At 64.2% G+C, this 22786-nt stretch overlaps 4 protein-coding genes across 5 annotated transcripts; 2 read left to right on the plus strand and 2 right to left on the minus strand.

Moving 5' to 3' along the window:
- Positions 1-211: 211 nt before the first annotated feature.
- On the minus strand, positions 212-6662 carry SSRP1 (structure specific recognition protein 1). 2 transcript variants are annotated; one of them, XM_079307595.1, is made up of 17 exons: positions 6546-6662; positions 5883-6025; positions 5448-5633; positions 5168-5273; positions 4520-4710; positions 4222-4452; positions 4029-4132; positions 3791-3919; positions 3409-3630; positions 3254-3326; positions 2714-2852; positions 2582-2627; positions 1987-2110; positions 1478-1648; positions 1162-1253; positions 859-1039; positions 212-608 (listed from the first exon to the last, which is right to left on the minus strand). In XM_079307595.1, exons 2-17 carry the CDS (start codon positions 5934-5936, stop codon positions 540-542), a joined length of 2118 nt encoding a protein of 705 aa, XP_079163721.1. In that variant the 5' UTR covers positions 5937-6025; positions 6546-6662; the 3' UTR covers positions 212-539. The 2 variants fall into 2 exon arrangements, with proteins under 2 accessions (XP_079163721.1, XP_079163720.1); XM_079307594.1 differs by having other exon boundaries at positions 6517-6646.
- A 12-nt stretch (positions 6663-6674) lies between these two features.
- On the plus strand, positions 6675-11590 carry P2RX3 (purinergic receptor P2X 3). Its single transcript, XM_079307596.1, has 12 exons — positions 6675-7592; positions 8356-8491; positions 8583-8654; positions 8726-8792; positions 9594-9687; positions 9769-9846; positions 10035-10176; positions 10664-10794; positions 10872-10965; positions 11042-11107; positions 11287-11364; positions 11453-11590. The coding sequence occupies exons 1-12, from the start codon at positions 7453-7455 to the stop codon at positions 11573-11575; spliced, it is 1221 nt and encodes a 406-aa protein (XP_079163722.1). The 5' UTR covers positions 6675-7452; the 3' UTR covers positions 11576-11590.
- Positions 11591-14181: 2591 nt separating this feature from the next.
- On the plus strand, positions 14182-15808 carry APLNR (apelin receptor). Its single transcript, XM_079309769.1, has one exon. The coding sequence runs from the start codon at positions 14450-14452 to the stop codon at positions 15563-15565; it is 1116 nt and encodes a 371-aa protein (XP_079165895.1). The 5' UTR covers positions 14182-14449; the 3' UTR covers positions 15566-15808.
- Positions 15809-19940: 4132 nt separating this feature from the next.
- LRRC55 (leucine rich repeat containing 55) lies at positions 19941-21685 on the minus strand. The gene is made up of 2 exons (XM_079308768.1): positions 20935-21685; positions 19941-20853 (listed from the first exon to the last, which is right to left on the minus strand). The coding sequence occupies exons 1-2, from the start codon at positions 21542-21544 to the stop codon at positions 20618-20620; spliced, it is 846 nt and encodes a 281-aa protein (XP_079164894.1). The 5' UTR covers positions 21545-21685; the 3' UTR covers positions 19941-20617.
- Positions 21686-22786: the final 1101 nt, after the last annotated feature.

Genomic DNA, 22786 nt, shown 5'->3' on the forward strand with positions numbered 1-22786 from the left:
AGAAAAACCCCCAAATGGCATCAGGATCGAGCGAGGGGCTGTAATTAGGAGCCCTGATGGCTGAGCAGGGGCTGGGGGCCGCTAATGGAGGGTGGGGAGAGAGTGAAGTCAGCCCTGGAAGCGGTTCAAGGAGGGGAACGAGCTCCCGGATGGCTGCAGGAAGGAAGGAGGGATGGGGGAGCCAGCCCCACACCCACACAAACACCATCAGTGGGTTTTTTTTTTTTATTCAACCCGAGTTGCCATGTGAACGGACCCAAAATACAAAAAACAACACCAAAAAAAAAACCAACGAGGGAAGGAAAGAAAAGGACAGAAAGCCAAGTGTTTAGAAAAAATAAATTGATGGAATACAAAGGTGAGGGACTGAGGAGCCTCTGTCACCTCCCGTCACCACGGGGTGCTGGGGGGACAGGGGAACCTGGCTCTGCTCCCAGGTGGGAGCCATCCAGAGCCGGGGACCCTGGTCCCTGCTGTGGGGCTGGCCCACCCAGTCCTCTCCCGACTTGGGATCCAGCCTGGTGCCAGCTGGGATGGGGCTAATCCGAGCCGGATGCAGAGTCCTCTGAGCTGGGGGCCGGGCTGGCAGCTCCTTCATCCTCTGAGTCCTGCAGGTGGAGGACAAAGAGGTCAGCAGGGGACAATGGAGGCAGGGAAGTACCCCCACTACAGTGGGGACAGGGTGATGGTGGTGACTTGGGGACACCTCAAGGGATTTCCAAGTACCACAGACATGAGGTACCAGCAGGGCCCAGCCTCTCCAGCAGAAACCACCGGGATGAGTGGGGCTGGGACCCCTCCCAGACAGTTGTACCCCCAGGAAGAGGGACCAGGACCTCCCCCAGCTGTGACCCCCACCTCTTTCTTGCTCTCTGCAGAGGAGCTCTCATCGCTGGACACGAACTCCTTGCTCTTGAAGCTGTCGCTCATGCCCTTAGCCGGTGACTTGGAGGATGAAGACTTTGAGGTGGCGCCTTTCTTGTCCCCTTTCCCCTTCACCTGTTTCTCCTGCTTCTTCTTCTTCTTCTTCGACCTCTCCCTGCTCAGGGTTGGGAGGGCAGGGGGGAGAGGAGCCACATTACCTGGCTGGCAGGGCACTGGCTCCAGGTACAGCCTGAGCTTGGGGGCCAAGCCCTGCCAGCCCCTTGCCAGCACACTCACCCCCTGTGGCTGTCGGCCTTGCTGCCCACACTGTATTCCTTCATGGCCTTCTCGTAGTCCCGCCTGGCATCTTCTGCCTTCCGATCCCACTCCTGCAGCCACAGCACAGGGTCAGCAAGGCTCCCCCTCCTCCTCCACCATCCTCCTGGCACCCTACCCTGCTCCCACATCTGATCACTCAGCTCACCAGCCCAAGGATGTCCCCACCCCTTCCCAACTTCCCATCTGTGCAGATCCAGAGCAAGGAAGAGTCTTCCGTATCCAGCCTCCCCTCCTGTACTATGCCCAGCTCTGCCCTGGGCCTCCCATCCCTCACCTCCTTCTTCTCCTTAGACATGGCCTTCCAGAGCTCCCCAGCCTTCTTGGACAGATCCGTGATGCTGATACCAGGGTGGTCCGACTTGATTTTCTCCCGGCTGGCATTCAGCCAGAGCATGTAGGCCGACATCGGGCGCTTGGGAGCGTTGGGGTCCTTCCCCTTCTTGCTCTGGGAGGTGGAGAACACGCATGGAACCTCAATGCACCCTCCACCCAGCACCTCAATACCGGGCACTGCTGGCCTCTGCACCCTCCAGCAATCCAGCTGCAGCCCTGGGAGAGGGGCTGGATGGTCACAGCTGGGCATCAGGCTGCTGGAGAACAGCCCAACAACAACCAGGATAGGCTGGGCACAATGGGAGAGGCTCAGCCTGGACCCATCTGAGCCAAGCTCTGGCCAGAGCACTGCTGAGTGCTGCAGAGCCTAAGGTGAGGCAGCTCAGGTGGGGATGTGACCTGTGTGATCCCACTCCAGGAGCTGGTCCTGCTCCCACAGCAGCCCCTCACCTCCTGCTGCTTCTTGCGGGGCTTGCGGTCCTTGACGATCTTGGCCTTCTTGGCCGGTTTCTTGTCCTCGCGGTCGCTGTCGCCATCGCCGCTGGAGGAACTGGCCGAAGCGTTGCTGTCGAACCTGCACGGGGGCACCAGCCTCAGAGTTGCCCCAGGCACCACAGCCCTGAGGCTTCCCAGGCTGCAGCTGCCCTGCTCCCATTAACAGCCCTCAGGGGAGTGGCTTTCCACGAACACGGCTCTTTGTGTTCTGCTTCCTGGACATTCAGAGCTCTCATGGTGCCAGGGCTCAGCTTCAACCTCCCCCCATGACTCCCACCCATCCTCACCCCAACTTGGGGCTTTAACCCTCCTCCCAACTGCTCTCTTTCCTGAATAGTGCAGCCAAGGTTTCCCCAGGAGCCCTTCCAGAACACTCTCATACTGCCTGATGCCATTACAATGAGATGAGCTCAGAACTGCCCAAGCTGTCCAACATTCCCAAATCCAGGTGATCCCAGCATGCTATGAGCATCTCTTAATGCTCACACAGCCCTAGAACAGCACCTTCCTATGGGGCTTTTGGACAGAACCCTGCCTGGCCTCTACTCACTCTTCAGCCACATCATCATCCTCTTCTCCAGGGTTGAAGGATGAGTCTGGAAGACAAAGCGAGAGCTCAGGGCTTCAGATCATCATAGGGAGCAGGAGCACCATGGCAGCCCCTCACAGCCCCAGCTTTCACCTGTCTCCTCCCCAGAGCCATCGCTGCTATCATTGGCATTCTCCTCCCGGATCTTGCCCTCCTCCTTCATCCTCTCCAAGTAGGCATCGTGCTGGTCCTCATCAGAGTCTGCATATTCATCATAGCTCTGCTTCATTCCCTGTGGAGGAGCAGGATGAGAGCTGCTCCCTGTGTCCTTCTCAAGAATTCAGCCCTGGGTGAGCATGGCCCTGGGCATGCACAGGACACGAGATAGACATGGCCATGTCCCCTCCTTCCCCCCTCCGGGCCCCGCAGAGAGGGGCAGAGCAGTTATGGGGGTTAGGGGGGCCCTCGCACACCACGCTGGGGTTACTGAGTTAGTCAGAGACCACCACGGCCATGCACAGGAAACCTGCACCAGGAGGAGGAGAAAGAGGAAGGGATATCGCACGGACCTTTTTCCTCTACAAGGGCAAGGAGAGAAAAGAAAGGTGAAAAAAGGAGGGACGAGCAGCTGGATTCTGGGAGAAGGCAGGGCTAGCGCCAGTGGGCATGAGCCCAGCCCCACGTGGCTGATACCTCCTTCAGTCCCCGGTTCTTGATGTTCAGCTTCTTGGCATTGACAAAGTCGAAGAGCTTGCCGTACTCCTCCCTGTGGGAGAGGGTAGGGTCAGGCTGGGGTGCTGGGGAGCCCTGGTGGGCACAGCCAGGCTGGCCCCACAGCCCACACCCACCTCTCGATGCTGCTGAAGGTGTACTGGGTGCCCTGCTTGGTCTCGATCTCGAAGTCGAAGGAGCGCGTGGTGGTGGTGCCACGGGCGAAGTTGACGAAGGAGATCTCGTCGAAGCGGATATGCACGGGGGGCTTGTGCACGTAGATGAAGCCCCTCTCCAGCGGGTACAGCAGCCCCGAGCTGGCCTTGTAGGAGCAGGTGATGCACTGGGCTCCAGAGTGTCTGCAGGACAAGCACTGCTATCTGTCCATGGGGACAAACACTCTCCCCATTCCCCACCCCAGCAGACAGGCCCTGCTCCCCAGCATGAATCACACAGAGCCCCTTCCCCCTGGCCATGGAATGAGGTGGAAAGAGAGGGACAGGCCCTGCAGCGGCTCACCCCTGGAAGTTTCCAGGCACGGTGATCTTGCGGTTCACCAGCGCCTTCATCACCCGGCTGACCATCTCATAGAGGGACCCCGACATGTTCTTGGTGAGCCGCCCCTCAAAGCGCTTCTCCACCTCCTCCCTGTGTGGAGGGAAGGAGGGCAGAGGTGAGAACGGGGTCTGGGGGGTAAGTACCTCCCTCAAGATCCAGGGAGAGGTCTGGGAAGTGGCGTGGCATTGGGGGAGCTCACTCATTCATGTTGAGGGTCAGGGAGATGTCCTCATCCTTGGAGAACAGCAGGATAAGGAAGTGGTAGCGGGTCTGGCCTTGCTTTATCGGGGGGTCCAGGCTGATCTGAAAACAGAAGAGGAGGTGAAGACACAAAACCCTCCTGAACCACCCCCAATGGCCTTCCAGGGCAGGGCTGAGCCATTCCCACTCACCACGAAGAACATCTGGCGCTGGTCTTTGTGCGGGAGCAGGAAGAGGCGCAGCACAGTGGTGTAGGGGATCTTGTAGTCGAAGGTCTTGCCGTGCAGGTGCAGGAAGGTGGGGTAGATGCGGATGTCGTAGCGCCCACGCGGCGTCAGGCACTGCAGCTCCCGGAAGATGCAGATGGCATCTCCGGTGGCCTGGATCACGTCTGCCTTGGACAGCACGTTCTGGGCAAAGGCCTGCAAGGAAAGCGGTCACCAAGGGTCCCTCTCTGCCAGCCCCCACCCTCCTGTCAGCCCCACGCACCTCCACGGGGTCCACGCCGTCCTCCTGGGTGGGGGGCACGTAGAACCGGACCTCCATGAGCGAGACCTCGGCATCGTCGTTCTGGTGGAACTCCAGCGTCACCTCGTTCTTGCCCGTGGTGCACTGGGACACGTTGCTGAGCGGGATCTCGAACACTGGCTGCTCCCCAATGTCGAAGGACAGCAGCTGCCCTGTGGGAACATCACAGCCGGCTCAGAGCTCTGCCCCACAAATCCCACCTCCAGCCACACTCTCGCTCCTCTCCTGAAATCCAGCAGAGCCTCAGCTCTCATCACTGCATTCCCACCACTCCAAAACCTCCAAGTTTTCTCCCTTCCGGTTTTATCCCAGAAGCACCCAAAAATGAACTGTCTGACCCCATGTGTCCTGGTCCCTGAGCAGGAGGCACATCCACCAGCCCCCCTGGCTCCCTGAAGAACGGCAGCTCTGCCACACGTGTGCAGATTCCACACCAAGTATGGCCCCCTGGGATCCAGGGCCCTCCTGAGATGGCAAATGTCCTCACTGTCCCTGAGGACACCCCTAAAAAGCAGCTGCTCCCAAGGGGTCTCCTCTGCAGGGGCAGCAGAACAGCCACACTGGTGGGAACATCTCACCCCACAGCCTCAGGCTGCCACTGGAACTCACCTCCAAACCTCACTGTGCCCCAGTTCCAGCCCTTCACACACAGATCCTTCTCTGTAAGCTCCAGGCAATAGTGGGCCTTGAAGAAATCTGAGAGCTTGTCAAATTCCTGGGTTGGGCAAGAAGCAGGGAACACCATCAGGAACCAGCAGTGCTCAGAGCCCCAGGTGAGACACAGCCCTGGGCAGGGAGGTGCAGGGGGCAGAGCTGTTGTGGGGTGGCAGGGAGCACAGCTGGATCTGGGACAGGGCCAAGGCAGCGGGAGCGGGGATCGGGGACTCACCGACTCCCGGAACCCGTCATACTTGTAGACGTGGCCGTTCTTGGTGAGCAGCTTGAGGCCGTGCCCCAGCGCCACGCGCCGCCACACGCCCTCGGCCAGCTCAGAGGCCTGGATGTTGTCCACCTTCCCTGTCTTGCTGTTCTTGAAGATGACGCCCTGTCGGCTCAGCCGCAGCCGCCCATCATTCTGAGGGAGAGCCGGGCACGAGGGGCTCAGCCCCATGGAACCACGGAGGAACCACGGAGGAACCACAGAGGAACCACAGAGGAACCACGGAGGAACCACGGAGGAACCATGGCTCTGTCGGGTGCAGCCCTCCAGGCACCCACACCACCAACCAGCCACAGCTTCACCCCCACACCCTCCTCACCACACAGCATTCGCCCCCTCCATCCACACCCCAATCCTGGAAGTGTCCCGTGTCCCCTTGCTCACCATGGACCCTTTCACCTCCTGGTAGATCTCGTTGAACTCCAGAGTATCAGCCATGGCGGCTGCGGGGTGTGGGGCTCAGGGAGGGTTCAGCAGCCCCCCCAGCCCGGCATGCCCGGGGCAGCGGCAGGAGTCAGGCACGGCAGCTGTGGGAGGACAGGGCTGAGCCGGGCTGGCTCCCGGCCCTCCCCAGAGCCCCCAAAACCAAATCTCACCCTCCCTACTGCTCCCAGCCCCGGACGCTGACTCTCGGGTGGCACCTGACTCACTGACAGGGCGAGCCCCGGCCCCTCTCGCCCCCTCCCCAAATGTGCCCCAGGGCCCTCCCTTCCTGAACGCCTCGGCCCCCGCTGTGTCATCGCACCTCTCGAAAACCCCCACCCCTGCTCCTCCCCTCACTCATGCGGCCTCTCCGCACCCCAAACCATCCACCGTACCCCAAAATTCCTTCCGGGCCTGAACTCCCAAGCGTTTCCTGGGCCTCCCCCCGACTGCAGGCCTGCCCTCCGCCCGAGCCTATTCCCAGCTCAGGTCTGCTCCCCCATCCCAGCCCGGCCTCCCCTGACTACCGGTTCCCCCCGCGAGATCAAGACATCCCCAACCGCCGGGCAAGCGCGCCCAGCCCCCCACGCACCGCCGCCGCCGCCGCTTTTCCCGCCTGCGCACCGAGAACCGCGCGGAGCCGCCGCCACCGCCGCCGGAAGTCGCGCATGGACTTCCGCCATGGCGCCGGTTCGCGCTGGCGCCCCCTGGCGACCGGGCGGGGCCATGCAGCGCTCGCCGCCGCACCGGAGGACCCCGCCCACCAAGACGGCGGGGGCGGGGCTAGAGCGGCCGCGAGCCCGCCCCCCAGGCCGCCGCTCTGCCCCGCCCAAAACCACTGAGAGAAGGGGGGAGGGACCCCATTGGCCAGCGCGGGGCGAGCCCCGTGACGTCACCTCGTGTGGGGACAACCCCCCCCCCCCTCCAAACGCGGGGCGCCCCAAAGTGTTGGAACCGGACAATGGGGCGGCCCAGAGCGGGGCATCCCCGAAACCACACGCACGGGGCACCCCCTTCGTGCTCCCTGAAGGGGTGTTCCCCCCAAACCAGGCGTCCCCAGTCTGGGGAGCGCCCCCCACGTGCGTCCCAACGCGGGGCTCCCCGGTGTCCGAAGGGTTCCCCCATTTGGGGCTCCCCACCACAGGAACCCCGAGGAAGGACCCTGCCAGCACCTCTCCATCCCCCAGGAACGGGGGGCGACCCCTCCCGTCCCCCCAGGCCGTGCCCCCGCCCCCGGCCCCCGCCCTGCCCCCGCCTCCGCCCGCCCGCGCCGCCCTCGCTGCCCGCACCCCTGCGGGTGCTGCTCACACCCTGCCGGTACCCGCACCCTGCCCGTGGCCCTGCCGGTACCGCTGCCTGCACCCGCGCCCTGCCCTGCCCTGCCCTGCCCGCATCCCCGCTCGCTGTCCGCACCCCTGCCCTGCCCTTCCCGCATCACCCTCCGTTCCCGCAGCCCTGCCTGCCTTGCCCTGCCCGCAGCCCTGCCTTGCCCTGCCCGTAACCCCATCGCCGGTCGCCCCCCGCGCTGCCCATGTCCCTGCCGAGCTCCCGCACCCGCTGGGTGAGCGATTTCTTCTCCTACGAGACCACCAAGTCGGTGGTGGTGAAGAGCTGGGTAGTGGGCGTCGTCAACCGCGGCGTCCAGCTCCTCATCCTCTCCTACTTCGTCGGGTGAGCCCCCCTGGCAGCCGCCGGGACCACCCCCGGGTACCTCCGGGACACCCCGCCCCGGGACATCCCCCGGGACACACCCCCGAACCCTTTCCCGGCACCGCGGCAGCGCGGTGACTCCCACTCGCTGCTGCAGGTGACACCCGGGGGTGACAAGGGTGATGGGGGATGACGGCGTGTGGCAGTGGGGTCACACGGAGGGGACACCCGGGCGGCGGTGCGGCGGGAGTAGGGGGTGATGGACGGGAGGAGGGTGACAAAATGTGTCAGTGCTGGGACTCCAGGTGTGCCGGAGCAGGTGACACCATGGGGACAGACAGGAGAGTGTGCCTGTTGACAAGGCGGGACAGAGGATGTCGGTGCAGGTGACACAAGGGGGACAGTCAGAGAGCGTGCCGATACGGGTGACAGGAGGGTGGCAGCGGAGGTGACATGATGGGGACAGCAAGGTGTCGTGACGGATGACACAAGGGGGACAGCCAGGAGGGCATCTCGGGTGGATAATGGGAAGGGGACACTGTGGGTGACACCGAGAGGCAGAGAAGTCGCTCGGCCCCAGGGGATGATGTCCTCGAGTGCTCCCGGCGGGTGACAGCAGGACGGGGGATTGGCAAGTGACTGTCGGGGACCTGCTGTCGGTGGCGCTGACAGCTCCGGGGAGTCGGGTATCACAGGCGGGTCCGGGGGGTGCCGGGGGTTGCCGGGGGGTGCCGGTGGTGTCCGGGGGTGGCTGTCGCCAGCGTCACCCGCGGTGCTGTCCCAGCTGGGTGTTCCTCCATGAGAAAGCGTACCAGGTGCGGGACACCGCCATCGAGTCCTCCGTGGTCACCAAGGTGAAGGGCGTGGGGCGCTACGCGGGGCAGGTGATGGACACGGCCGACTACGTGACGCCCCCCCAGGTGAGCACCGGGGACCGCAGGGGTCCCCGGGGGGCGCGGGGCCACCCCCGCCTCAGCTCCGGACGGATCGTGTGACAGCGACGTCCCTCAGGGCACCTCGGTGTTCGTGGTGGTCACCAAGCAGATCCGGACCGAGGAGCAGGCGCAGGGCGTGTGCCCGGAGGTGCGGGGGGACAGGGGGCGCTCGGGGGGACCCCTCCATGATCCCCCCGTCCGCTGACCCCCGCCCCGCAGAGCGAAGCCGCTTTCCACTGCTCGGCGGACCGGGACTGCCGGGAGCTGAGGCCGGGCACGAGCAACGGTGAGGAGACCCCGGGGGGAACGGGGGCTGAGGGGACCGGAGGGACCGGGGGAGCCACCACGGGCAAGAGTGAGGGACCCTCGGTGGGCTCAGGAGACTGGGGGAGCCCGAGGTTCTGATGCGGGAGCTGGAGGTCTGGGGTTCAGCTTTCTGGGGGTGCTGATGGGGGTCAGGGGGTCCCAGGGGTGCTGATGTAGATCTGGGGTCTCAGGGGTGCTGGAAAAGTACTCCAGGGGTCTCAGGGATGCTGACGGGGGCCTGGGGTGTCAGGAGTGCTCCCGAGGGTACTGACAGGGATCCGGGGGTCCCAGGGGTGCTGACGGAGGTCCGGGGGTCTCAGGGGAGCCGGGGGTTCGGGGTTCCAGGGGTGCTGATGGAGATCTGGGATCTCAGGGGTACTGACGGGGATCTGGGGTCTCAGGGGTGCTCCCAAGGGTACTGACAGTGGTCTGGGGGTCCCAGGGGTGCTGCCGGGGGTCTGGGATCACAGGGGTGCTGGCAAAGGTACTGACAGTGGTCTGGAGGTCCCAGGGGTGCTGACGGGGGTCTGGGGTCTCAGGGGTGCTGGCAGAGGTACTGACGGTCTGGGGGGTCCCAGGGGTGCTGCCGGGGGTATGGGGTCTTCGGGGGTGCTGGCAGAGTTACTGACAGTGGTCTGGGGGGTCCCAGGGGTGCTGATGGAGATCTGGGGTCTCCGGGATGCCCTCGGGGGTACTGACGGGAGTACAGGGGTCCCAGGGGTGCTGCCAGAGCTCAGGGGTCCGAGGTCCCAGGTGTGCTGACAGGGGTTAGGGGTCCCAGGGATGCTGACAGGGCGCTGTGTCCACTACAACGCGACCCTGCGCACCTGCGAGATCCAGGGCTGGTGCCCGCCTGAGGTGGACACCGTTGATGTGTAAGTGGGGCCAGGGGGACACAGGGAAGAGCAGGGGACATGGCCCCTGCTGTGTCCCCAGCGTCATCCCCTTTCCTCCAGCCCTGTCATGCTGGAAGCTGAGAACTTCACCCTCCTCATCAAGAACAGCATCCGCTTCCCGCTGTTCGGCTTTGAGAAGTGAGTGCCACAGGACACGGGGGGACACGGGGGGACATGAGGACAAGGGGACGGGGTAACACAAGGACATGGGGACAGGGGACATGGGGACACAGGCATAAGATGGTGTGGGGACACTGGGATGGGGGTCCATGAACCCCAGACTGCTGCCTGATGACACATCTTTCCATGTCCCCCTGTGTCCCCAGGACCAACCTGCCACCCCCTGGCAGTGGGGTGGAGCTGGGCCGTTGCCGCTTCCACCCCCAGTTGCAGCCCCTGTGCCCCATCCTGCGCCTGGGGGACGTGGCTCGTCTGGCTGGGCAGGACTTCCCTGCGCTGGCTGCCACCGTGAGCGGGGACACGGGGGACACGGGAGGCACGGGGGGAGAACGGGGTGGGTGTGGGGACACAGGGTACAAGCAGGTGGGATGTAAGGGCATGGGGACTGGGGGACACAGAGACATGGGGTGTGGGACATGGGGACATGGGATGGGGGGATGTGGGGTGGTGGGACACGGAAGATAGGGACATGGACTTGCATAACATGGGGACACGGGGTGTAGGGTTGAGGGATGCTGGGAACAGAACATGGGGATACAGAAACACAGGACACAGAGTGATGATGTTTGGGATGTGGGACATAGAGACATGGGGTGTACAGACATGGAGATCTGAGACACGGGGTGCAGGGAGATGTGGAGCTTGGGGAGGTGACAGTGTGGGATGTGGGTTAATGGGACATGGGGCACGGGGCCGTGGCATGCAGGACTGTGAAACTGTGGGGACTTGTCACCGTGGGTCCAGGGTCTGCGGTGCTGATGCAGGGCTGGGGCAGGGGGGGGTGCTGGGGATCAAGATCGGGTGGGTGTGTGACCTGGACCGGGCCTGGGAGCTCTGCCTGCCCCGCTACTCCTTCACCCGCCTGGACAGCCTGGCCCGGACCCCGGCCCCTGGATACAACTTCAGGTACGGCCAGGACACACACAGGGGTGTGCACTGCCTGCCGTGGCTCCTGTCCCCATGTCCCCATGGTGTCCCTGCAGGCACGCCCGATACTACCGCTGGCCCGATGGCTCAGAGCGCCGCACCCTCATCAAAGCCTTTGGGATCCGCTTCGATGTCCTGGTGTACGGCAGCGTACGTGTGGGGCCGGGGGCTCGGGGGGTGGCAGGGGGCTCAGGGACTCTGGCCAACAAGGGCTCTGCTCCCCCAGGCTGGGAAGTTCGGCATTGTCCCCACCCTCATCAACACGGTGGCCGCTTTCACCTCCATCGGTGTGGTGAGTTGTGAACATTCTCAGTCCCAGGGCGGTGACACCTCCCAGGATAAAAGGGAGAAATGCCATGGCCATGGGGCATGGGAACAGTACAGCCGCAGGGTGACAGCAGCCTGGCTCTCCGGGGGTCTGGGGGTGCTCCTCAGAGCGGGGCTCCCCCATCCCAACACTGCTCCCCCCAGGGCACGGTGCTGTGCGACATCATCCTGCTCAACTTCCTCAAGGGCGCCGAGCACTACAAGGCCCGCAAGTTCGAGGAGGTCAGACGTGGGGCCGGGGTGCCCTGGGGCCGGGGCACCTCCATCCATGGTGCAATGACTCACCCAGTGCCCGCCCCCTGTCCCGCAGGTGCCAGAGGCCGGCGCGCCCGCCACCCCTGCCAGCCCCACGGCGTGTCCCCCCGGAGCGCTGGGGGCCTGCTCCCGGGACAAGCAATCCACCGACTCGGGCACCTTCTCCCTCGGCCTCTAGCCCCGGGGCCATGGGGCAGCCCCCTGTATGTCCACCAGGCTGTGGGGCAGCTCATGGCCTGGTGAGAGGCTCGCCAGGACCCCCATCAGGCTCCCACTGCCAGTCTGCAGTGCTTCCCCTGTGAGCCCCAGTGCCCACCCGGGGTTGTCCCAGTACATCCCAGTGTCCCCAGTGCCTACAGGAGGTGCCCCAGCCCTCTCCCAAGCCCCCAGGGTATCACCCCACCCAACACCTCTCTGCCCTTGCCACCCCATGCTGGTGCTGCACTCCCCCTCCCCAATAAACACGTGGCTCGCAGCACCCACTCGTGTCCAGCCTTTGGGGGGTGCGGGGCAGTTTTGGGGGGCGACGGGAAGGGCAGGTGTGCAGGACCAGAGGGAGGAGGGGTCAGGGTGTTGTCCCTGGGACAGGGGACACTGCGGGGGGAGCTGCCGACAGGAGGAGCGCTGTGCCCGCAGCACAGCCCGTGGAAGAGGGCACAGAGGGACAGGAGATGTGCCCTGGGGGTGTCACTTCCTCGGTCGGATGTGAGTAACTGGTGGATTCGGAGGAAGCTGCTGGATCCCTCCTCATGCAGGGTCAAAAGCTGCCCTTCCTGCCCAGGAGGGGTCGGGGGTCTGGCTCCTTATCCCACCCCAATCCCCCTGCAGAGCCAGTGGGGACGCCGTGAGCCTGGCTTATTCCCAGTGGAGCCGCTGGAGCCAAGTGCTGGGGTTCATTCCTGGGAATGACGAACGAGGGTCCCGGAGCCCCTCGCTGGTGTCCAGGGCAGCCCCCGCCCCGCAGGGAGAGCGGCTCCTGCCCTCCCCCCGCTGCAGATAGCGGGGCTCGTTATCAGCCCCACGGATTCTTTATCAGCCCAGCCCTGGCCACCCACCCACCACCCGTGGCCACCACAAACCCAGCCTGGGGGGCTCCTTCCCGGGAGCCGAGACCAATGGGACCTCCTGGATGGCACCGAGGCCGAGCCATCCCAGCTCCCAGGACAGCGAGGGGTTGACCGGGACACTGAACCCGCAGTTTCTGGAAAGGGAAGAGACTGGAAACGGATTAATGTGTGGCGACTGGAAAGGGATAACTTGTGCCGTGTTCCAATTAGGACAGAGATAGCTGGGATTGTTATTAATAGTCATTAATAGAATTGCTCATTAGCGGTCCTGCTCATTAACGGGGCTCCGGCCAGGGCGGGAGCAGCCCGGGGAGCCTCTCTGCGATCCCGGGGGGCTCATTAGCAATGCTGGTGTTTCCCCGTTAATGCTGTTAATTAGCGGAAAGGCTCGAGTCGTGTCTGCACTGGGGGACTGGGGGCTCCGGCCCGTGTTCATTCCAGCTTGGGATTTGAACCGGAACTGGGCACCCTGGCACTTCTGCCACTAGTTTGAGCAGTTTTTGGGGTTTAATACCTCTCCCCGAAAGCTGACTGTCCCGGCACCGGGATACGGGATCGTTCCTTATCTCCAGCCTGATTAAGCCCCGGTTTGTTTTCCAGGCTGACGCTGCAGCTCCGGGTGTCTGGTTCGGTGCTGTTTGCCCCCACCTCCGGAGTCCCCTAACCCGAACCCCCATTTACCAGCCCCTTCCCCCCTACACCACTTTCATTTTGGAGACCCCTGTGAGCTCTCCCCCCTTATTTCAGCCACTGAATTCCCACCACAACCCCTCCTTTACAACTTTTTGTTGGTAGAAGGGCCCCACTGAGCCGGCAGGGGGTCCCGGGGGGCTCTGTGCACCTCCAGCCTCCATCCCTGCACTCGAGTGTTAAACCTGCCCGTCCAATGCTTAATCTCCCCTTTGAGCCCCAGCCCAGGCCCCAGTCCAGATCCCCCTGCGTGTCCCGGGGGACTGGGGGCTCTTCAGACCTCACTCTGCAAAGTCCCGCTCGGCTTCTTCAGTTCTTTTCCCCAGAGCTGGAATTGTGAGAGTTCAGTCCCAATGGCACAATTCCAGACCACGGCTCCACCACCGCGGGGGGCTTCCCTCCTCCCCCTCCCCAATATTTATTTGTGGGGTAGGGGGAAGGTTGTTTTCTCTTGGGTCAGCGTTGCCGGCTTCATGAACAGCCCGCGGAGCCGGGACACACTGAGAGCTCCGGTAGTAGCCGGTCTTGCGGCAGCTGCTGCCCTAAATGATGTTTTTACAGCGTGGGGGGTCCCAAAACCCCCCTCTCCGCCCTGGATTTTTTGCTAAAATCTCCTCGGCATGTTGTGCTCAAAGTGGGGCCCCGGAGCCGGGGCACCCCCGGAGCTCCCACTGTGCGCACAGCGTGGAAAAGCTGGGAGCAAAACGGGGAGTCCCAAGTGCCAAATGCAAAATGCCAAATGCGAAATGCCAAATGCGCATCCTCCCACCTCCAGTGCGACTCCCTCCAGTGTGATACCACCCCCGCAGTGCGACCCCCGCCGCTGCCAAGTGCCCGATGTGACACTGGCCGTGCGAAATGCATCCCAGGCGTGTGACACCCCGGTGCTGAATGCCGGCGAAACCCCAAATGCTGACTGCAGCCCTCCCTGTTCCTGAGCTCCCCAGCGCTGCTGCCCCGACTCCAGCACCGAACGCCACCGTGGTGGGCGACCAAACCCCCCGGGCGCGGCGGGGCCGGCTTATCTCGGGGGTCGGCGCGTTGACACGCGGGTGAGAGCTCGGCAAAACCCCCCGGGCAGGAGCCAGATGGAGGTGGGGGGAGCTGTGAAGTTTCCCACGGGGGCTCCCCACCGGCCCTGCCTCCTGCCCTGCCCTGTCCTGTCCGTCCCCTCCAGGAGGAGGGCGGGGAGGAGGAGGAAGGGGAGGTAACGCGGTGGGATTCGCGGGCTGCTCAGGGGCCGGAGGAGCGGGTGAGCCCGGGATGAGCTGAGCGGAGCGGAGCCCAGCGCCGGGATGGAGGAGGCGACGGACGCCTACACCTACGGCTTCGACAACGATACGGACTGCGAGTACGCGGAGTGGGGCCCCTCGCTGGCCCTGCTTCCCACCATCTACCTGCTGGTCTTCCTGCTGGGCACCACCGGCAACGGGCTGGTCCTCTGGACCGTCTTCAAGGGCGGCCGCGACCGCCGGCGCTCGGCCGACACCTTCATCGCCAACCTGGCCGTGGCTGACCTCACCTTCGTGGTCACCCTGCCCCTCTGGGCCGCCTACGCCTGGCTGGGCTACCACTGGCCCTTCGGCACGGCCGCCTGCAAGGTCAGCAGCTACCTGGTGTTCGTCAACATGTACGCCAGCGTCTTCTGCCTGACCGGCCTCAGCTTCGACCGCTACCTGGCCATCGTCCGGCCGCTGGCCACCGCCAAGCTGCGCTCTCGGGTCAGCGGGCTGCTGGCCACCGTGGCCCTGTGGCTGCTGGCGGCCCTGCTGGCCCTGCCCGCCCTGGTGCTGCGGCGGGCGGCCGCCCTCGGCGGGGACACCAAGATCACCTGCTACATGGACTACGGGGAGCTGGCGGCGCAGGGCACGGAGAGCGCCTGGGAGGTGGGGCTGGGGCTCTCCTCCACCGCGCTGGGCTTCGTGGCGCCCTTCGCCGTGATGCTGACCTGCTACTTCTTCATCGCCCGCACCGTGGCCACTCATTTCCGCCGGGAGCGGGCCGAGGGGCCCCGCAAGCGCAAGCGCCTCCTCACCATCATCACGGTGCTGGTGGCCGCCTTCGGGGGCTGCTGGCTGCCCTTCCACCTGGTCAAGACCCTCTACGTGCTGATGGACCTGGAGGTGCTGCCCTGGTCCTGCGCCCTCCACACCTTCCTCAACAACCTCCATCCCTACTGCACCGGCATCGCCTACATCAACAGCTGCCTCAACCCCTTCCTCTACGCCTTCTTCGACCCCCGCTTTCGCCACGCCTGCGCCGCCCTGCTCTGCTGCCGGACCCCCGGCCCCGGCCCCGAGCGCTCCGCCAGCTACTCCTCAGGGCACAGCCACCCTCCCGGGGGCAAGGGCGGCCCCAGCCCGGGGGGCAAGCTGGACCCCGCCACCCAGGAGACGCTCTTCCGCGGCTGAGTCCCCCTCCCCGACTGCCCCCGGCGCCCCCCGAGCTGGTCTACTCGGGGGGAACCCCCTCCCACCTCCGCCTCGCCCCAAAGCCTGGCTTGCTTTGGGGATCCCCCCGCTGGAAAGCCCTGCTCGCGGGGAGGGTAAACTGAGGCACAGCCAGGGAGGAGCCCCTGGGGGGCTCAGGCAGGGGCGGCTCCCTCGGCACTCCCAGGGCTTTGTGTTTTGTGACAAATAAATGAATTTTGGTTAAAAAAGTAGCAGGGTGTGCGCAGTTCCCTCGGGGGGATGTGGTGGCAGGGAGGATGGAGGGGTGGGGTACAGCTGGACTTTAGGGTATCCGTGAGCGAGGGCAGTGTGGGGTGTGTGTGTGTGTGTGCTCTGTGGGAGGGTCTCTGCCCGGGACAGATTCTCCTGGTCTCTTCCTCAGCATCACTTCGGGAAATGCAGGAAAACCTCCGTCCCAATCCTTCGGAGCATTGCAGCACCGGGCTGGGGGTATTTGACCCCGTGGGGTGAGCACCTGCCTGCCCCAGCCCCCCAGCTGTGATTGGATCAGGCGGCAGCACTGTCCCACCAAATCCAATTTTGGGGCTTTTATCCTTATCTGAGGCTGGGACGAGCCCTGGATGACTCACCCGGGCGTGCAAACGGGACCTGGTGCTGTGAAACACCCAAACCTGAGGAATGGGGACAAGGGACTCCCTGGGTGCGGATGGGGACACGAGACCCCTTGGGTATGAAGAGGGACACGGCGCCTTCTGGGCGCTGATGGGAGGTTAGAGCATCGAGCAGGACCCCGGCTCACCCCAACCAGGATTTGGCTGAGCCACCAAATGGCTCCTGTCCTATTTCCCCCCCAACTCAGCCCCCGCCGCTTCCTGAGGCTCTGCTCGAAATAAATCTTCCCCCTATTTGCTATTTACATCCTTCATTTATCGGTGATGAACTATCCTGTCTCCTCAGCCTTTGTTCTCTCTTGGAAAGGATGCGGGATCATTACTGGGTTCCTTGGGATGCTTCCCGTCGGGAGAGCTGCCTCCGCCTTCCTGCCGGCCCCCACCGTGTTTGGGGGCCACCGCCCAGAGTCTCCCCGTGTGGGGACAGTCCTTTGTCCAGAGAGAGGGCGGCCAGAGGGCTGGGGACTGCACAACCCTCACCCGGAGGGGTGGGAGAGTCCTCGAGGGTTTTTGGGGAGTTTGAAGAAGCATCTAGTTTGGTCTAAGTGCTGGGGGAGCTTGAGGAGTGGGAATGTTGCGTCCAGGGACACGTCCCAAAGTGTGTTTACATTCCAGTGCTGTCCACCCTGGAGGGACCCCCGGATATCTCTCATCCTTCTGTCAACCTAGCTGTCTATCCATCTGTCCAACAGTCCCCCATCCATCCATCCATCCATCCATCCATCCATCCATCCATCCATCCATCCATCTGTGGGTTAATGGTTTTGGGGTTACAGGGGATGGGTTCATGGTAGGACTTGATCTTAAAGGTCTCTTCTAACTTGGATGATTCTACGATTTTTTCCCTTCTCTCCTTCCCTTTGCCCATCCCTCCATCCCACCATCCTCTTTTTCCTCGCCCTCTCCATCTCTCCCTCTCTCCCTCCATCCCTCCACCACCCCCAAATACCCCAGAGCTATGGGGGGGGGGTTGAATTTGCTGCTTCCCCCCCCCGTCCGGCTCAGCCGCCGGGCGCGGAAACAGCCGCAGGCGCCCGGCCAGCGGAGACGGAGCTGCCGACTTTCTATCCGCGTCTTGGAGATTTCCCTTTCCCTTCCAGGAGGGAAATGTTTAGTTGAAGAGTCTCTGGGGAGAAATGCAGGGACACTCCAGAAAATAACAAGGCCGGAGCTGGGGGTGAGGGGCAGCAGAGCCGGACCACCCGTCGGAAGAAGATAAGGAAGGTGTTGCCTTCCTGAGAGTGCCTGGGGAAGATGAGGAGGGAAGATAGAGGGGAGACAGCGGGCACGGGGGGATGGGGAGCATCCTTGGGAAGGATGGCTGGGGAACGGGGGTGGGTGCGATCCTCAGGGAGCCTGGGGACCCTCAAACCCCAAAATACGGTGCCTTGGGGATGCTGCCAGGTCCCAGTTGGGCTGGGAAAACAGATTATTCTGCACGGGGGGTAAAAGTGGGCACCGGGCAGGATGGATTCGCCAGGGATAGGAATTGGGACCAGGATGGGGACAGCACCCCCTGGCAGCTACCCCTCCCCTCCCTTTTCCAAGCTGCCAAACGGGATGTTCATCCTCCCAACCTCCCCCCGCCTCGCATCCCGCCCGGGGGTGCCGAAATAATCTGGTGGTGCTAAGGATGTCCCCGAGCGTCCCCTTTGAAGTGACCTCCGTGTTTACAGCCCGGCTCGGGCTCCTTCACACCTCCCGCCCCAAAGCAAACGGAGGGGGGGAACCGCGTGGGTGGGGGGGCTGCTCCCGTTTGTGCCGGGAAAACTCGGATTTGCCAAAGCCGCGGGAAAGCTTTGGCACCACACTCGGGGCTCGGAAACTTTTGTCGCTGTGGGGTGGGAGCGGTGGCTGCCGGGTGGCATTTCGCGGGAGAGGGGGTCCCTGCCTCGGTGTGTCCCTACCGTGCCAAGTCCTGGGGGATCTTGGGGAGCCTCCCTCCATTTTGAGGGGACCCCCGAAGATCTTGTGGGTCTTGTGTGACCCTGCAGGACTGAGGGGGAAGACAGAGAGATGAGAAGGGTGGAAAAAATGGGGGGGGGGGAGTTTGGGAGGATGGGGGGAGGTTTGGGATGGATGGATGGATGGATGGATGGATGGATGGATGGATGGATGGATGGATGGATGGATGGATGGATGTGTTGGGAGGAAGGAAAAGATGGGCGCATGGGAAGATGGATGGACATATGGGAGAACACGCAGGGCAATGCCGGGGTTCGGGGGTGCCCCGGGCGCTGGGGATGGGCGCCGGGAGCCACTGTCCGGCCGCTGCCCCCAGCGCTCCCCCGGGGCTCCGGCGCGGCCGGACGCGGCACAGCTGCTGCCCGACCCCTGGGCTCCGGCCAGGCGGGACCGGCCCCGCGCTCCCCCGCCCACCGGAGGGGCTCCCGGGGAGGGGGGGACGCCGAGGTGACCCGGCGGCCACAGCTGGGCCCCGCCGGGACCGGGAGATGCTGCCGGAGGAATAACAGGAAGCGCTGGAGGGAAAAGCACGGCTGATGCCTTCTGCAGGCTGCGGGACATCGCCTGTGCCCGCGGCACACACGCGGGTGTCACACACATCCCTGTCACACACACGTCCTTGTCACACACACACGTGTCCCCCCCGCCACACGCGTGTCCCGGCCCCGGCTGCGCTGACACTCTTTATTGTCGAGGTTTGGCGCTGAAAAAGTGCCCCGTGGTACAAAACCCGCGGTTACAAAACGTACAAAGAGCGTGAGTCAGGGGAGAAGAGTGAAAAAGGAAAGGAAAAGAAAGAAAAATAAAGGGAGAGGAAAATTAAAAGGAAAAGGAAAAGGGAAGAAAATAGAAGAAAATAGAAGAGAGAAGAGAGAAGAGAGAAGAGAAGAGAAGAGAAGAGAAGAGAAGAGAAGAGAAGAGAAGAGAAGAGAAGAGAAGAGAAGAGAAGAGAAGAGAAGAGAAGAGAAGAGAAGAGAAGAGAAATGAAAGAAGGAAAGGAAAGGAAAGGAAAGGAAAGGAAAGGAAAGGAAAGGAAAGGAAAGGAAAGGAAAGGAAAGGAAAGGAAAGGAAAGGAAAGGAAAGGAAAGGAAAGGAAAGGAAAGGAAAGGAAAGGAAAGGAAAGGAAAGGAAAGGAAAGGAAATAGAGGAACAATAATATCAAAAGGCAAGGAGAAACAAAAGAGAAGAAAAATAAAGCATAAATATAAATACAAAAAGAAGAGGATGAGGGCAAGGCAGAGGAAGAAGTCAGTGGGATGCAGGTGGATGCTCCATGTCCATGGTGGCTGGTGTAGGGGTGCAGGAGTTGTGAGGGGTGCAGGGCGTGTGGAGCAGGGGAGTTCTTGGACTCACTGAAAGGAAAATAATAAAAACCCAGACAAAATAGAGAAGGCAGAGGCCAAGTTCCCTTTCCCGGGGGCAGTGCTGGGGCTGGGGTGCAGCTGGAGCCCTTTTGGGGTGGGTTGCAGTTAAACCAAACCCCCTCCCAATGCACTCAGCCTCCATGGGGGCAGGGGAAGGGACAAAGCAGCCCCTGGGTGACCCCAGCCCTGAGCCCCCAGCCCCACTCCCCACCTGGTGTGCTCCCACAGTGACAGGGTGACACGGACACCAGGGACAGGTGACACAGGCACTGGGGACATGGCCATCCCAGCTGGACAGAGGGTCGCTGGCATTCTGCTTTTTTCTTTTTCTTTTTTCTTTTTTTTTTTTCTTTTTTTGCCCTTTTTTAAAGCTCCTTCCACTTCCCAAACCTCCCCCAGGGTGGGCAATGCTGGTGGCCAGTTTGGCCCCGAAGAGGAGGGAGATGTCATCTCTGGGAGATGTCAACCCTGGGAGATGCAATCCCCGGGAGGTGCCATCCCCTGGAGATGTCACAGCCCGTCCCACTGCCAGGCTCAGTGGTCCCGGTGCTGTTCCAGCACATCCTGGTGTCACCAACAAGGTGCAGGTGTGCCCTGGAACGGTGGTGATGAGCTGGGTGTCAGCAATGCTTCCTGCCCCTCTGATTTTTGGGGAGGCTGGAGAGTATGTGCAGGATTTGGGGGGCTCCAGCAGTGCTGCTTTGGGGTTGAAAGCAGGGATCTCCTCGATGCCCCCAGGAGAGTGGCTGTGGTCCCCAAGACACACACATTTTGTCTCTCCCAGGCAGAGGTGGGGGGGTTCCCAGGGGATTCCCAAACCGCTGCCTCAACCAGTCCTGGGCAGTGGGAACAGCACAGGAGGGGGTCCAAGCTCACGGTGACGGGGGGTGCAAAAACTCCCCACTTTGGGGCAAAAGGAAGCAGGGCCGTCCCCTGGTGTCCCCGGAGTCTCAAGGGCCACCCCGGCGCGGGGGGCGGCGGGAGGGGACGCGGACAAGGCACAGTCTGGTGTCCCCGCGGGGGCGGCCGGGCCGGGGGTCTCTCGGCGGTCCCTAAACGTCCTCGTCCTCGCTGGCCTTGCTCCAGCGGTGGCAGCAGTTGGCCGTGATGCCCAGCAGAAAGTTGGTGGCCACCGAGGCAATGGAGACGACGAAGCCGACGAAGGCGATAAAGAGATAGTCGTCGAGGGTCAGCGTGAGGTGGCAGGCCTGGAAGCTCTCCTCCGTCAGCGACAGCAGCGGGGCGCCCGCCACCTCGGGGGGAGCCCAGCACTCGGCCTGCTGCGACTCTGCGGGGCGGAGGGACGGCGTCAGCGCGGCCGCCGGCCCGGGGCGCGACGGGCCGCGGGGATCCCGGCGGCAGCACCTACCCGAGGAGCAGCGCTGGATGCGGCCCCGCAGCCACTTGAGGAGGGGCTCCATGGCACAGCCGCAGAGCCAGGGGTTGCCGCCCAGGCGCAGCCCCACGAGGCCGGGCAGCCCCTCCAGCGCGTCGAGGCTGAGCGCGGCCAGCCCGCCGTGGCTGAGGTCCAGCTCGCGCAGCTGGGCCAGGCCGCGGAAGGCCTGCGGGTGCACGCGGCGCAGCCCCGGGTTGTGGCTGAGGTCGAGGCGCAGCAGCGCGCTGGCCTCGCGGAACATGTCGGCGGGCACCAGGCTGAAGTTGTTGTAGCTGAGGTCCAGGTGCGCCAGGCGCCGGGCGCCGCGGAACAGCCCGGCCGGCAGCGCCGCCAGCGAGTTGTTGCGCAGGTCGAGGGCGCGCAGCTGCCCGTAGCAGCCCAGGTAGCCCGGCGGGATGCTGGCGATGCGGTTGTGCGCCAGGCTCAGGTTGCCCGTGTCCAGCGGCAGCTCGGGGGGCACGGAGAAGAGGCGCTGCCCGCTGCAGTCCACCGCCTGCCCGCGGCAGCTGCACAGCACCGGGCAGCCCGCGCCCGCCGCCGCCACGGCCGCCGCCGCCGCCAGCAGCCAGGGGCCCAGCAGCATGGCCTCCTCACGGGGCGCCGGGGGCCATCGCGCCCGCCCGCTCACGCCCAGCGCTGCCGGCGGCCGCCCGCGGGGCCGGGCTCCCGCCGGTCACAGCGGCGCTCCCGGCATCCCGGCGGCATCCGGGGGGCCGCGCCGACCCCTCCGGGGGCAGCGGCGTCGGGCCGTCGGCGGCTGCCTGCGGGGAAGAGCAGAGGGGGGAGCCGTGCCGGCCGCACGCCCCGCCGGGCGGGCCGCAGCTGTTGCAGCCCGGGGTGGCCTCTGCGAGCCCTCCCCGAAGCCCCCCGGGCCAGGGTCGCTCCTCCGAGCGTCCCCCGGGGGTTCTCGGCAGAAAAGGGCCCCCCGGTGCTGCTGACCTTGGCCGGCCCATCCTGGGCGGTGGTGGGCAGAGCAGAGGTGCTGCTCCACGGCAGCCCCCGCCAGCCGCCCGCCACCACGAGCCGAGCCCGGGGCCAGGGACGCCCTCCCCGCCTCTCTCCCGGGGGAAGATCCCCATTCCCAGCACCCAGCGGGGTCTCCCCCAGGCCTGCCCTCGCCCCCCACCACCTGACCGTGCCTGCTCCATCCTCCCTCGCCCGCACCCCCCGGCTCCATCCTCTCCCACCGCCCCACCTTACCCCGGTCACGCCCCATCCCCGCAGCGCCCCGACCCCTCCGGCGAGGCCGGGGTGCCCCGGGGTACTCACTGGCCGGGGAGGGAGCAGGGCCTGGCTCCCTGCGGTGATGTGGGGGTCCCGAGTGGCGATGTGGGGGGCTCCGGACGGTGATGGGGGGTCCCCGGCGGCCGCCCGCACCCCGGAGGCCGCCAAGTCGGGAGCTGGGCTTCGGCAGCGGCGGCCGAGGCTGCTGCGAGCCTGGCGATGGGAGCAGGTCTTTCCCCACCTCCTTCCTCCCCTCCTCCTCCTCGTCCTCCCTTGTCTCTCTCTTTCTCTGTCTCTTTTTTTTTTTCCTCTTTTTTTCCTTAGGGCCAGATACTGACGTGTCGGTGTCTCTTAGCAACTGCCTCCACATCTCTGAGCAACAGGAGAGCGGGATGCGGAGCCGCCGAGCCAGGGAGACAGCGGCGGGCGGAGGTGCCCCCGCCCCAGGGACCCCCTGCCCGGGCCGGGGGACCCGCACCCGCACAGCCCAGGCACCCGGCAGGGATGGAGCAGGAAGAGGGGTGGCATCCTGCTCCCCTGCCCCGATCCCCAGCCCTCCCACACTCTCCCAGCCCCGGGAAGCATCCTCGTGGGATGGGGT

Source organism: Erithacus rubecula, assembly GCF_903797595.1.
Source record: "Erithacus rubecula genome assembly, chromosome: 6".
Classification (NCBI taxonomy): domain Eukaryota; kingdom Metazoa; phylum Chordata; class Aves; order Passeriformes; family Muscicapidae; genus Erithacus; species Erithacus rubecula.